Source organism: Heliangelus exortis, chromosome 2, assembly GCF_036169615.1.
Source record: "Heliangelus exortis chromosome 2, bHelExo1.hap1, whole genome shotgun sequence".
NCBI lineage: Eukaryota > Metazoa > Chordata > Aves > Apodiformes > Trochilidae > Heliangelus > Heliangelus exortis.
Window position 1 is genome coordinate 14178945 of NC_092423.1, and position 14545 is coordinate 14193489.

Sequence of the window (14545 nt, forward strand, 5' to 3'; positions counted from 1 at the left end):
CCAGAGTCTTAAAATAATTTTTCTACAAGTACCCTTGTGCTGTTTTTGGCTGAGATAGAGTTAATTTTCTTCATAGTAACAGGTATGGGGCTATGTTTTGGATTTTGCTGAGAACAGTGCTGATAACACAGGGGTGTTTTCATTACTGCTGAGCAGTGCTTACACAGAGTCAAGGCCTTGTCTGCTTCTCACACCACTACACTAGAGAGTAGACTTGTCTTCCCATACTTTGTGTGTCTGCATCTCCGAACTCTGACCTTAACATCTGTGGAATTCTATAACTGCTTTTTAATGATTTGAGGACTTTCCATTCCCCAAATCCCAACCTCTTTTGGGAAATTGTAGGAAACAATTTTTTTATCCAGCCTGGATATTTTTTTCAAGGACAGAGCTAACCACAATTACTTAATAAGCTTTAATGATTGCTTTATGCATTAAACAAGATGGTAGGAACCATTGCCTTGTTCCTTTGTGGAAGTACCATAAACAGGTAGAAAACCATCATAAAAATACAATGACAGAGAAATCAACCTACTCCTGTAGTTAAAACATTATCCATAGAACAAACTCAAATGATCACAGGCATGTTTGATTTGATAGGGCTGGAGACTTAGAATTAAATATAAGTGATTTATAACATAAAAATGTCAGGGTTTTTTTGGTTTTGTTTGGTGTTTTTTTTTTTTTAAGGAATGAAAAACAAATTAAGACTTTACCTAATAACATTTAGGTTTGACTTCTATATGATTTTGATCACTTCTTTTTAACCTGGATTGTCTGAGGAATAACCTTGCCCCTCAGTTTGACACTGGTCTTTCCACAGTTATGAATGAACTCTGCTTGGTTTAAGGAAACAGCTATATTTGAAACTGCATGAACTTCAAACATACTGTATATTTAATCAGCATCTTTTTGTCAGACTAGAGAATATCTGTATGCCATGAACAAGCTACTACATCTGAACACGGAATTATTCCAAAACAATTTTTCTATCTAGAGTATAAAGGAATGTTAAACTGTAGAATAGTTCTGGAAATCAGCAATGTTCAACTGCCTGAATGGTTGCAAGATTTTCAGCCCTTGCACATTAGCACTGGGGATTTCAAACCTGATGAACATTTTGAGCAGAAATCATTAGCAATCACAAATTTTGATTCTCTCCATCCCATATTCCATCTCTAACTTTTTTCTGCCAGACAGAAAATTACCTCTTCATGGAGGTAATGTACTGGCAATGTACTGGTTAATGAATGGTCAGGTTCTGTGTTACGTTAGCCCAGAAAAGCTCAGAATCCAGAACTGTATACACACCACCCATATTACAACATGGTGTCTTTTTAGTAAGTACATGGAAAGTAGCTGTAGTTTTTGTAAACTAGCAACTCTTGCCAATTTTTCTCCTGATTAGTATAATCCTTTTCTCATAATCTCTTATAATAATGTTTTATACTTCATTTATCTTACATAATTAGATCTTGGACAATCTCACAGGCTTGTTATTTTTGTTTGTTAAACTCTTCTAAGACATCAACAAACGCTGTACTTGGTAAATTGTATCAAATTGTATCAAATGTATCAAAATGTTTTCAGAATGATGTATGTATAACTTGTGTGTGTGTGTGTATCTGGTGGGGAAGAGATTCAAACCTCAGAGGTTCTCATTCATGTTAGTACAATCACTCTTCATTCAAGAGTCTGCAAGTTTTAGCCTTAAATCAGATCGCAGGATAAACTTGTTTTCTTTGTACTTCAGTTCTGAACTTTCCTGTTTTACACATCTAATAGAAAAACTGTCAATATTTCTTCTTCTTTCCTTTTTTTTCCCCCTCCCCTCTTTTTTTTTTTTTTTTTTTTTTTTTTTTTTTTTTTTTCCAGGAGACAGTTAGAACAGCTGGGAAAGGTGCCAAGAAACTTGCTAAAGACAATGAGAGCAGAAATTAAATCACAGAAAAACATGAAAAACCTGTAGCAGTATCTGAAAAGTGAAATAATTACTGCCAACCAGCAACTGTATCTAATAATAAGTTTAATAGCACTGTGGTAAAGTTCCTGATGTGCAACATTTTGTTTCAGTAGATAAATGCAAATGACAACTGAAGCATAATGTTGAACATTACAAAGTACACCACTGTAAAAGTACTTGTTAAAGATAGTTTTGAAAGAGCCTCTACTGACTTCACATTTTTACAGCTGATTCTTCAAATTTCTCAGGTGATGTCTATTAAATCAAGGATTTATACCTTTCTCATCCTTTCAGTATATTGCCAGCTGCTCTTACGATCACCCTGAAAGTACAGAAACAGTAGGATAATGGAAATCTTATATATTTTCCAACTGTAAATTTGATGAACTACTTCCATAAAAATGTGGAGCATGCTCCGTTTTCTCAGTTACGAGTTCTAAACTGTTTACTTCAGTTTTTTTTTATTTCTACCTTTCTGGACTCCTGCATGCTGCCTTCCTATTCCAGACAAGTGAACACTGGGGAAATGATAAAAAACTACAACCTGGCAGCTGTGCTTGCTTCCTGCTTCAGACAGATGCACTGTTTCTCATCTAGAATTTAGATCCTCATCTATGTTACTAATTCAGATAGCTCAGGTGGGTGCTGGCAATAAAATTAACACCTAAGCTTAGCATTATCTATAGGTCAACGGGTGGCTTTTTAATCTTAGATCTTGTGACAGTCCCTAAGCTTTACAAAACTGCAATTAGGGGGAAAAACAAAAAAACAACCCTGTGGATTAAACTGGAACAGCTACTCATGGAGCCAAAGGAATATAATCTGACTCCTCCATTTTCTTTACTGGAAAAAGCTAACTAGAATGCAAAGAATTAGGGATGTAATTTTTACCTTACTCTTGACTTAATTGGTCAATAATTCCACCTCTGAATCATATGCCTAAGTTTAGGAATATGATTAATTCTGCTCTTTATCTGTGTACTTACTAAACTGCAGATATGTTTTCCATTTGTATCAGGTTTGAACTTCTTCAAGTTTTTAATACTGCTGCTATGAGAACAAGAGCTGATTGCTGGCTGAGGCAGCTGTTGCACAGGGAGCACTGGAGGAGATGTGCTGAGGTGCCCTGTGGAGCAGTGGATGGATGTCGATGTTATGATGAAGCTTACCTGAACTTCATGTCACCAACGCCATTTATAAGTTATAAGTTCTGGGTGGGAGTGGGGGGAAATCAGCAGCTTTTTTTTTTTTTTTTTTTTTCTGTCCCTGCCTTTCTGTCCTCCAAACTCACTCTGCAGTTAATTTGAATTTTTTCACTCTTTCTACCCAAAAGAAATATGTCGTCAGGCCACACTGAATGTGCAATGAACTGTGCAATTCCATTGTCCTCAATGAAACCCACGAAAAAATGTGAGTGGTATCTGTAAACCCCTTTGATTTCTGACGGCTTTGAGCAGGACATTGCTCAGCAGTTCCATTGATACTGATGTTAGTGATGATGCACTCGTTTCCGCTCCGTGTTAGTTCTGTTGCGTTAAAAGAAACCCAAGACCATCTGAGTGACCATCTGATTACGGCGGCCTTCCCCAAACGCCAGAAGAAACTTTCTGTTTCCAACTGCGCACATTCTTTCTGGTTCGATGTCTTGCTTTCCCCATACTCACGTATCTGAGGAAGAGTGGCAGCGCCTGTCCACTCCCCGAGTTTTGCGGAGCGACTTGAACTGGTTCTGCCGCCGAACCCTAGCCAGGGGCCCCGGCAAAGCAGAGGGAGGCGGAGGCCACCACACCCCTCGGGGCTCCGTCCGGGCACCTCCCGCCCCGCTCCTACCGAGCGCCGGGCGGCTCGAGCTGCCGCCAGGGGCCGAGCTCCGGCTGCCAACCTCGCTCCACGGCAGGGACCGCCGGCTGCCCCCGCCCCGCCCGCGCTGTCCGGAGCCCCGCGGAGCCGCCGGCTGCCCCCGCCCCGCGCCTCCGGAGCTGGGAGGCCGCTCCGCCACCGCCCCGCCCGCCGCCGCTGCTGCTGCGCGCCGGGGCAGGCGCCGAGCAGGTGGCCGCAGGCAGCGGGCAGCGCCGCGGTATGTGAGCGGCCCCAGGCTCCCCGCTCGGCCCCGCTCCCCCGGGCAGGCAGCACCGGCCCCGCTGTTTTGCGCTGCACACCCGTCGCCAGTCCGGCCGCGGAGGCAGCGCTCCCGCAGCCCGGCGGCGGCCGGGGGCTGAGCGTCGCGCCCCGCCGGGGGGCGGCCGTGGCGGAGGGCGGAGAGGAGGAGGAGGAGGAGGAGGAGGAAGGCTGCGCGGGGCCGGAGGGACGCGGGAGCCCCCCCAGCCGCGCAGGATGAAAGTCACCGTGTGCTTCGGGAGGACGCGGGTGGTCGTGCCCTGCGGGGATGGGAACATGAAAGTTCTCAGCCTGATCCAGCAAGCGGTGACCCGGTACAAGAAGGCGATTGCCAAGGTGAGGGGCGCGGGGAGCGGCGCCTGCGATCAATATGGCGCTTCCCGGAGCGGGGAGGGAAGCGAGGGGGAAAAGTCCAGGCTGCCCCGGCGGGGCGGCGGCGGAACCCTCCGGAGCCCGTGTGCCCGGCGCCGCCGAGGGGAGCCGGGGGGGCGGCGAGGCGGGGCTGGGGGGGCCCCTCCGCGGCGGCCAGCGCGGCCCCGGCTCGGCTCCCCGCGGGCGCCTGGCGGGCCTCGGCCCTTTGTTCGCCGGTGCCTGACGGCGAGGGGGCGGCCCCGGGGGTGTCGGTGTGGGGGACGCCCGCCAGGAAAGGGGCGCGGAGGCCGGCGGTGCGCGGTCTGCCCCAGGCAGGGCCGGGGGGCCGTAGCGCCGTGGGCCGGGCGGGAATCACCGTGGAGGGCTGTAAATCCAGCTCCAGGCTTCCCGGCCCTCCAGGCCCGGCGGGAAGGGTGGTGGGAGGGGAGCCCGGCCCAGGGGTGTCCGGTGGTGCCCCCCAGGCTGTCCCCCCCGAGCTTGCCCGGGGTCCTGGCGGGGGAGGGATCCGCGGCGGCGCGGCTGTCCCGCTCCCGGGGGGGTGGTGGGGGAAGGCTCCGGGTGTGCGTGAGGGATCGGCGGTGCCCCGGGGTGCGGGGAGCGCCGGCCCGGCCCGCGGCGGAGCCGATCCCCAGTGCCGCCCTCAGCCCCATGTTGAAATCCCTGGCTGTGGGTGTGCAAGCAATTGCACACTTGGCTTTCCTTGTACAGGCGACTTGTTGGGCTTTGTTTTTTGTTTCCCTCCCCCCACCCTTTTTCTTTTTTTTTCCCACTTTCTGCTTGTTGCTTCAAACTTCTTTGTATTCAACTGGTTTGTTGAGACCATATGACCATCGTTGTCTGAGAACTAGAGCAGCGCCCTTTCCCTCTGCTCTACCTGATCAGTCCAAGCAGTGTAGTGTGCAGTGTGCATTTCCCTCCCTGGCCCTTCAAACACACTTTACACTTCTGAACCTGGAAGTTTTGTTTTTGGCAAATCCTGGCTCCCAGTCTTTCTGAAACCTGTAGTGGAAGAAATACCGAGAACAGGATATTGATTTGGTTTAAGTGATTCCTGAGAAAATTTTAAAGATTTTTTTTTCAGAGAGAATTCTAGGTTTTGAAAGGAAAAAAGTAATTGAAGTTCCTATCCCTTCACCTCTTGGTTCCTACGGGGAGGATTCCTCCCTGTAGTGAAGGGAATGTTTCATGTGGCCTTTTGAAAAGTGTTTGCAGAATTTGTTCGTCAGTGTTACAATGTTTATATTTTGGTGTGGTGTGTTCCAAAACTATGGCCCTGAGTAACTCTTGTGGCATGGGACTGACTCTTGGTTTCCAGCTCTTAAAATACATTAGGGGATGCCAGTTGTGTCCTGTAGTGTAATAAGCCTGGTGACTGCAGTAGTGTGCACAGGAGAAACAAATGCCTGTCACCAGTAGAAGTTTACACGATTGCAAACTGTGTTGGATTGTTCAGGAAACAAGTGGCCCACCTGTGGAAACATGAAAAAAAATCAAAATTGTAACTCTTTTTCAAATATGCAAATGTATTTATTAAAAGACAGCTTGCAGGGGTGCAGCCAGGCTTTGACTGGTCCCTGGTCCCCAAAGTTCCTGATCCTGGGTTTAAAATGACATGGTGGTTTTATTTAATAGTATTTATGTGGTGGTTATGCTATATGCCCCTGGTATGGACTTGAGGTAGCTTTAATTACTGCTATTGTTTCTATTATATGGTAATACTGTGGCTGGAAACACAGTCCATGGGCTTTCTCTGAGTGTTTCATACAATCATTGTCAAACCTGAATTAAATAAATTACTTAAATATCACTGCAGAAAATCTTCAGTGAATTTAGGTAGTGAGGAGGTCAGTCCACAGTGTTTTGTAAGTAAATGTATGGTGGTGTTTGCTGTTCTTGACTTGGAGTTCCATAGTAATTTTATGGTTTCAGGGGCAGAATTCATAGATGACTGTTTTCTTATAGCAGTTAGGTGGCTTCTTTCTATGCCAGTGGAGCATATGAGCAAATCTTCATATCAGGAAGAGATGAGAAGGGACAAAGTAATTCCTAAATTAATACAGTTGAAATATTTGTGCACATATCAGCATACAATCTGACAGTTGGTATCTACTTCACCACCACTGTGCTCTTATGGAAGAAAGCGTATCTGGCGGAACATTACTTAAAAGTCTTGCATTAAGTTTATGGTTTTCATACTTGCAGGAAACTCAGCATTTCTCATTCTGCAAAAATGTGTGTGTCTGCTATATGCAGCAGTTCCTTCAGGAGAACGAGCCTCTGAGAACTGTGTTGTCAGCCCTTCCCGGATTACCTCCCGCTTTGTCATGGTTTCCAGGTTATGATTAGCAATAAATGATCTGCATGGCAAGCACTTCTGATTTACCTGTGCAGTCGTGGTGAGGCAGCCTGGCATTGTGCTTGTGGAATGCCAGGAGTGAGTAATTTAAAAATTTGACCTTGGCTTGAATTTTTATGACTTGGTATTATTTTGGTTCAACAGACACAGTGAGAATGGAAAAAATACCGAAGGAAAGTAATCCATATATTAGTAAGGCTCTCCTCTCCGTAAAATTTTAAGACTTTAAAAAGCATATGGATAACACATAGTTAACTGCAATTAGTTCTTGATGCAATTATCTTTGATTAGGGCTTGTAAATCTCAGAAAAAAAAATCATTGTGGATTAACACTGCTGTCAATACTAAATCTTTAGGTGTAGAATAAGTTATTAATTGACAGTTTGTGCTAGAAGGTTGGTCTGTGTAGTGTGTATAGAAAATCTTTCTGTTCCTTTGATTTTATTTGAAAAGAAACTTTGTGCTTGAAACATGATCCATTTGTCTATAAATTGTGTTTGTGCTGAATGAGCAAGCAAATGATCAGATACATTTGAAAAGTCCATCTTGTCCTGGGCAATTGGATTGGACAAAAATTGATCATGCCTGTGGAAACCTTGTTTTCATGGTGGCACACTAATGATGAGGCTCTGTTTGCATGGCTGGACTGGTGCAGCCTCTGGCATGATTTCTGAGTGAGTGTTAGACGAGTTTAGGCAGGGGGTAGCTAGCCTGACAAATGATAGGTGTGTTTCCAAATGATGCTGGTTGGGGGTTTTGCAGGTTTTGTGTTGGTGTAGTTCTGCTCATGGCTTCCTAGCAACCAATTTTATGATAGAAAAAGTGCTGGGAAGAAGGTAAGGAGAATTATGAGGGGGGGGGGGGGAAGTCAGCCACACCTGACTGGTTTAACATTGATGGCAACAGATGGTGGACTGCCCCAAAAGAGAGCAGACAGACAGTTGAGATGAAATGTGTATCAAACATTTGATAACGTTGACTATAACATGGTGTTAAAATGCAGAAAACTCTCATAAAAATGATGTATCAAGGAACTTTTAATCAAAGATAATTGACTGTGCATCTTGTACTTATAGTTCTACCTGATTGTAGAGAGAGACCTTTCTGACTTTTTTTTTTTTTTTTTTTTTTTTTTTGGTGACTTTCGATTGTCACCATAATCTTTGTGTGCTTTGTTTTTTTGGGGATATCAGAAATATTTCACCCTTTATCTTCTTTTTCTTGCAAATATATATAAGCACGCATAGGCAATAGGCAGGCATATATATATATATTAATTTTAGCATTACTCTGTTGTCTTTGAGTAATATAAATGAGCACAGTAAACAAGAATATGAAATAGGAAATCTTAGATTCACAAGAGTAGTTCAGTCTCATGCTTAATCCTTACAGAGATCTTTTGGTCTCTATGATAGTTTGGTCCAATGTCCTGCTTACCCTGAGCCTCTAGTGATGTTCCTAGGCTTTGTATATTACCTGATTTTTTGAGTTAAAATAGGTAAATTAAGAGTTTTCCTGTTGATTCAAAAGGATTTTGGGAGGAGTCTTTTGAGACACCCTTCTCCTCTTCCTCACCAAATCTCTAAGAGGTATGAAGAATTTGGGGGGGTTGTGCTGTTGAATGGAATAGTGCTTGAACTGTGAATTTAAGAACTGTAGTACATTAATGTTTGTGAAAAGAAATTGTAATCTGCTCTTTGATAGTGTTTAAAGGCAGTTGCTGATAAGAGGCAGAACTCAAGGAAAGTTGGCTATGTAAGCAAAGGTGTAACAGGTGTCAAATGACCATATTCTCACTGAATTTGTACATAGGAAGCTCAAGCCACCCACAGCTTAAAACTAACTCTTTGGTAGTCTGATGCTCATCATCAGGGAAGTGTCAGAGGGGAAGGCTGTAGTCTCTGACTGTGTGAAGCTTTTTTCTGGTTTTGATTTTTTTTTCCCATTGCTATCTAACTGGAATATCTCAGATAATTTGTTTAAAAGTCAGCTCCCAGACAGCAGGTTGTCTTCCAGGTATACAGCGGAGACTTTGATACTCTTCATGTTATGCAAAGAAACAGTTTTACAGTTGCTCGTGAATTTGTCACTGGAGCATCATTTATAGGTCCTGGTATGCTGGGGTGGGTTGGTATGAAAATCTGCCAGTTTTACTTGGGTTTTTTATTGGTCTTGGCATGTTCCCTGCTTGAGGCTGGCCTCTGGGTTTTGGGCTGGTTCCTCCACAGTGTCCATGCAGAGACTTCTTCAGAATCGTAATGAAAACACTCATAAGCGATAGTGGCTTATAGCATAAAATAGTTAAATGTGTTTTTTAGAGTTAGTTTTCATCTCTTTTTATATCAGCATTAATCTTGATCTTGTTTTAAGCAGATAGAAGTCTTGTGGACTGTTTTCAAAATGTGAGGGAACATTTTCCACCCCAAAAAGGAACCATAAATCCATGAAATCTCTCTCACCCCTGCTGCTCAGTTGGATGGAAGTTTACTTCTAGCTGACACCACCAGGATAAATCTATGGGCTCAGGATTTAGTACTGGCTGGGCAGTATTTCAGTGATTTGCCTGGGGTCAGCCAGGAAAGCATAGATTCACTGGAGCTGCCAGTACTTTTCTCAAGCTGGCTCTTGACCTCTTTGCTGCTGTTGAGGTCCCAGCATGGCAGTGAAACCCAGGTGATTGACAATGTCACTTGGCTGAAGGTTGGTGAGAGCTGTGAACATCAGTGGAGAGCTGCTAATTCAGGGAAGATAAGTATTGAAATGGGTCACAGTTTCTTCCTGCTCAGAAAGCTGTTGTGTCATCTCCCAGGTTTGGGAGGCTATGTCTTCCATATAGTGACTTAGTTCCCTCCATTGACTACAGAAAACTTTCTTTTAAACACTTCTCACCAACTTTCTTCTGTTTTCAGCTGAATGAGTGTTTTACTGTTTGTCTTTGTCTGGGGGAACAGGTGACTCTCATACATTGCACCAGAAGTTGCAGGATGTAGGTGGGAGTTACAAGTAGATCGAATGTGGCAGTGGCCACAGAATTCCCTTGTACATGGACTTTGCCATTTAGCAGTACTGTTCCCAAGGGGAGCTGTGGCTCAGGAGGGCAGGAGGTGCCCAAGCTGAGCCAGACCCCAGGCAGGGCTTTGCCGCAGCCTCTCTGCTCCAGGTCTTGCCCATATTCAGCCATCCACGGTACAAAGCAGGAGGCTTGTCTGCAGGAGGCCTTAGTGCCATGCTGGGGCTGTACCGTGAGCAAGCAGGTACCTGAGCAAGCAGGGTAAATGCTTTTTGACTTGTACAAGGCTAATACAGAGAAAAACTGAATTCTGTAATGCTTATTAAGGGAAGCATAAAAAGTGGACAGCATGCAAGCCCTTAAGCTTTGAAAGTGTTTTCAGAAAAAGGGTATGTGCAGTACTGCTGTGGTTGGCTGATGTGTGTGGTAGCTGTCTTGGCTTTACATTATTTCTCAGAATTTCAGTGTTACTTAAAAGTGATCGAAATGAAGTCTGTGTTTGTGGAAGAGCAGTTTCAGAGTGATTTTCCTTTCAGAAAAGGCAGTGTTTGGCTGCAGTGTGCAATTCCTATAGCTCTGAGGGGACAATTGCAGAGGAGCCTGTGAAAGCACTTGGTGTGTCAGAACAGGTCCTGGAGGCAATGTGAGGTTTAGGGAGTTGCCAACTTTTCTTCTCCTGGGCAATAGCCTTCCACCAGTGAAGAAGCATCTGATTCTCATAGTTTTTTACACTTTAACTTTGGTTATAATGGCCACAGATGTTTTAGTTCTGTTATAAAAACAGCACTGGAAGTAACACTTTCTCAGTTGTACCAGACTGTGGCATGTTTTGGTCGTGGCACATTTAATCTGGTAAAATAAGATGGAGTAAATGGGGGAGAAATGCTGGTCATGTTAGTTATACATAGTATGGTTTGTGTACCTTTAAAACAGTTGCCTGATTCATCAAAGGAAAACAAAGCTTTTCATCCAAATATAAGCTCAATAGATAAAACATGTGACAATGCTGAACCAATGCTTATGTATATTGAAAATAAAGTGTTATTCTTCTAACATAAATCCAGAGTATAGCACAGATGTTCTCACTCAGAAATATTTTGTGAACAGTAAGCAAATAAAAAGTGGATCAAAAAGTATTAAAAAATTCTGCAAGATACTTTAGGGCATCTGTATTTCGTCCCCCCCCACCCCCCCCTTCATTTTATATATACATTATATATATTTTTATTGTTTCTTTGATGTCATTTTACTGTAATTCTCAGCAAGTCTGGTACTGGAAGATAGATTAAAAAACACCAAAAAACCAAACTGCCTTTGAGCTAAGTTACATAATCCAGTGGTGCTCTTCAAAAAAATTGAGAAAGAAAAAAAGAGTACATCAGCACAGGTATACACAATACTTGTCAAAGTGACTAATATTACTAGTGAAAGAGAAATGAATAAAATTCTGAACTGGGGGTGAAATAATATTGAATTAACAGTGACTATTAAGGCCTTTTTGTTTTGATATAATCATGCTAATTTTACTTGCTCTGATATTTTATCAATGTCAGATTTTTTTCCTACTGCTATCCTCAGTTATTTTCTCCAGTTGGTTCCAGATATTTGATAAATCATAAATTATTTTAATAACTATTTTGTTGTAGTATTTGCTGTTCTTTTTTAATCAGGTAGCAGATATACGATAATAACTTGTTTCCTAATTCATTGTTAAGTGATACACATTAATAGACCCAAATAAAGGAAGACTCGTATCCCTATTCAAATCTCTTGAATTAGATCTCACATGCTGTGTGTCAGGCCTGGGGTCTCCAGTGGAGGGGAAGAGGCCAAGTGTGTTTCTTTGTGAGGGGGGTGTGATTCTTGCTGCCCAGGAGAAAAAAAAATGTATGTGTGTGTATATATATATATATATATATATGTATATATATATATATATATATGAGCATACCATGGAGCTGGGCCCTGGGATGGGTTCCTGCCAGGCACTGCCATGCCCTGGGACTGAGGCTCTGGAGCAGCTGACTGTCTTCTCCTGGTCTGTTGTGTCTCTGTCTCCTCAGGACTTTTCATAGTAACAGAGACAGAGCTGGAAGAAGGGAGATGACTGTTGAGAGAAGGGTGGTCTTCTGTAGGAGAGGAAAAAGGCATGGGATGTCCTTGGAGTCTGTTGAAAGAAAGCACTTTTGGGATAATGATAAATGGTTGTAACTCCTGGTATCTTTTCTTTCACATGAGAGGGAAACAGGAGTTTTCATAGAAGCAAGTTTGCAATGAAGTCAATTAAGTACTGATTAATACAAAGAGTTGAAGATGGGAAGAAATTGGTCAACTTAGTGCCCTGGAGATAAGTAGTCAGTTTAGGAAAAGGATGAAAAATTGACCTCAGTGGCACAACAGTTATTGCCTAAAAGGCTTTCTTTTATTTAAAGAAATAAGTTTCCTTTTTTTTGAGCAATAAGCCTAGTGAAACAGTGAATCTCTGATTTGGTAGGGAAAATAGACATTATTTTGGAAAAGCGATGTCACATTTTTGGACATACTTTCCACATTCTTTCATGTTCAGCTTGCTGCTGATGCAGCGAGATTTTGAATCCTTTGAAGAGCAAGCTTGTTCCTTGTTAGCAGTTTTCTTTTTAAGTAGTCATGTTTATAGGATTTTTGTTCCAGGTATGCATGTCTTTACATACTCCGAATGGCAATTTAAACTGTTTCTGGTGTTCATAGAGTATTACTAATAGAAGAAAAAAAAGTTACATGGGTATAAAATGTTTTAAATAGAGATAGGACTTTTGGGAGTGGCTGTATCTTTGTGTGTGCATCCACTTAGATATTTTCATTTGTTTAAAGAAATTTAGCCACAGTTAAGAAATCAAAAAGCAGTTTCACCTTACCCCATCTCTTTTGCATGTGTTTTCAAAGTTGTTCAGTTACTCTATCTTCCCCTTAGGCGAAGGCCACATAATGTTTTTTTCTTCTCTATTAAATGTCAGAAACAATATTCTACTTGTGAGAAACTTGCAAAGATACACCTCTTCATGCATATGATGAGAAGAATGACTTTGTGCCAAGTTTTTGGAGATCTGAACAGGAAGGAGCAGAAGCAGAATTTCACGAAATATGGAAAAATTACTTCTAGGGATGCTAGAATGTGTCTGAGACCAAGTAGTCTGAAAGTTTTGTTGCTGTGACAACTTAAATGGCAGTTAAAGAAAAAAAATTTGAACCTTCTTTAATAAACCGCTAAGTGGAATAACAAGGCTTGATTTAATTTGGTCTCTCCAAGAACCTGTTGTACCAAATATTATTTGCATTTTTTAAGTGTGCATTTATTTGTTCTGTCAGTTTTTTTCCTCTCTGCCTTCCTGTGAAGACTGCTTGCCCACAGCTGTGAATGGTGGGAAGATGGCCAGAGACCAAGCACCAAAAGAAGAATTCAGGCAGCTGGGCTGTGGTGGCCAGGCTATAGTGGCCAGCTGGTTTTGGTGAATGAGCCTTTGGCTTCCCTGCCACATGCAGCCTATGAAGAGGGAAGGATTTTATCACCCCTTGAATATGCCTCCACCCTTTGGCAGTACCAGGCTGCTGGAAGGCTGCTAGCCTGAAGTGTTAGGATTTGCTGTAAGTTAAAAAATATTCTTTGGTTATAATAATTGAGCCAGCCAGGAGAGTAGTGATCTCCATAAATCTCACTGTTTCTGCTGGATGTTTCTGTCTTTAATTATAGAGATGAGCAGTAGGTACAAGGAGGGATGCCGCTGCTTCCTGAGGGAGATGAGCCCCAGTTGTGGAGGTGGCTGTCCCTGGCTGAGCCTGTTGGCACCTGCAGGACTCCTGTGAGGTGTGTGCTGGGGGCTGAGTTCTTGGGTGGCACCTCGAGTTTGGATCGAGGTGAAGGCATGTCCCAGTTAGTTGTCTATTGCTGACAAAGATGCTGTCTTTCACTGTACTGTAGGTCAGAGGTGTCTGGGGACAGGGGAAAGGAAAAGCCCCAGCACAGGAGAGACTGCTCGGCTGTCAGAGTCTTGTCTTCTGGGCATGGTGCAGGTTGAGAGCATTGTTTCCAAATCCTATACTGAACACTTTTTTTCTGGCATTAAGAATACTCATTTGAGAAGACAGGTTTGATGTTTTCACTGAGTTTCCTTAACAGCAGCTTTATTGATTTTTCTAGTTTTTCTTCAAATGAAAAAGAGCACAAATAGATGTGGGCAGCCATAATTCCAGAAAATTTGAAGTCTCGTATAAAAACTGCAAGAAACAGTGGACTGGATGAAATAAGGGCTTTTAAAGTTGGAATTATCTGTTAGTGTAGGCTCTATGTTGTAAAACAGCCAGTGAATCTGGTTTTAAATGTCTCTATGTGTATGCAAAATATTTTATGTTTAAGTGCTGCCCTTTGTGTAGAGAGAAAACTTGTATTTTCTAGGCTTAGCTAATCTGGTTTTAAAAGAAAATGTTATACTCTGCATGTAAACCAGTGTATTTAACTTGTGGTTATATTAGGCAATGGAGTAGTCTCACCCTATGCCCAGCAATCACTTGAGAACATAATGCTTTAGTAAACTAAAACCAGATGTTAATATAAGTGAAATGTTATTGTAATCAGTCTCATAAAGCTTTTCTTTATGAATATATTTGTTTGAAGTAAATTCCTGATGACCCTTTTGTTGCTTTGTCATTGCCACAAAGTAGCTATTGTTAGCTTGGAGCTCCCCCCTGTAAA

The 14545-nt window shown here is 42.7% G+C and overlaps 1 protein-coding gene across 23 annotated transcripts in view; it reads left to right on the plus strand.

The window, feature by feature from the left end:
• Positions 1–3805: 3805 nt before the first annotated feature.
• The window catches only part of PARD3 (par-3 family cell polarity regulator), a 438795-nt gene continuing 428055 nt past the window's right edge, over positions 3806–14545 (plus strand). For 16 of the 23 annotated variants that reach the window (XM_071734818.1, XM_071734834.1, XM_071734827.1 and 13 more), the window contains exon 1: positions 3807–4417. In XM_071734818.1, coding sequence (XP_071590919.1) covers positions 4298–4417 — 120 coding nt within the window. In that variant the 5' untranslated portion in view covers positions 3807–4297. Of the gene's footprint in view, positions 4418–14545 lie in introns of all 23 variants that reach the window. The other 7 variants (XM_071734829.1, XM_071734830.1, XM_071734831.1 and 4 more) reach the window with 2 other exon arrangements.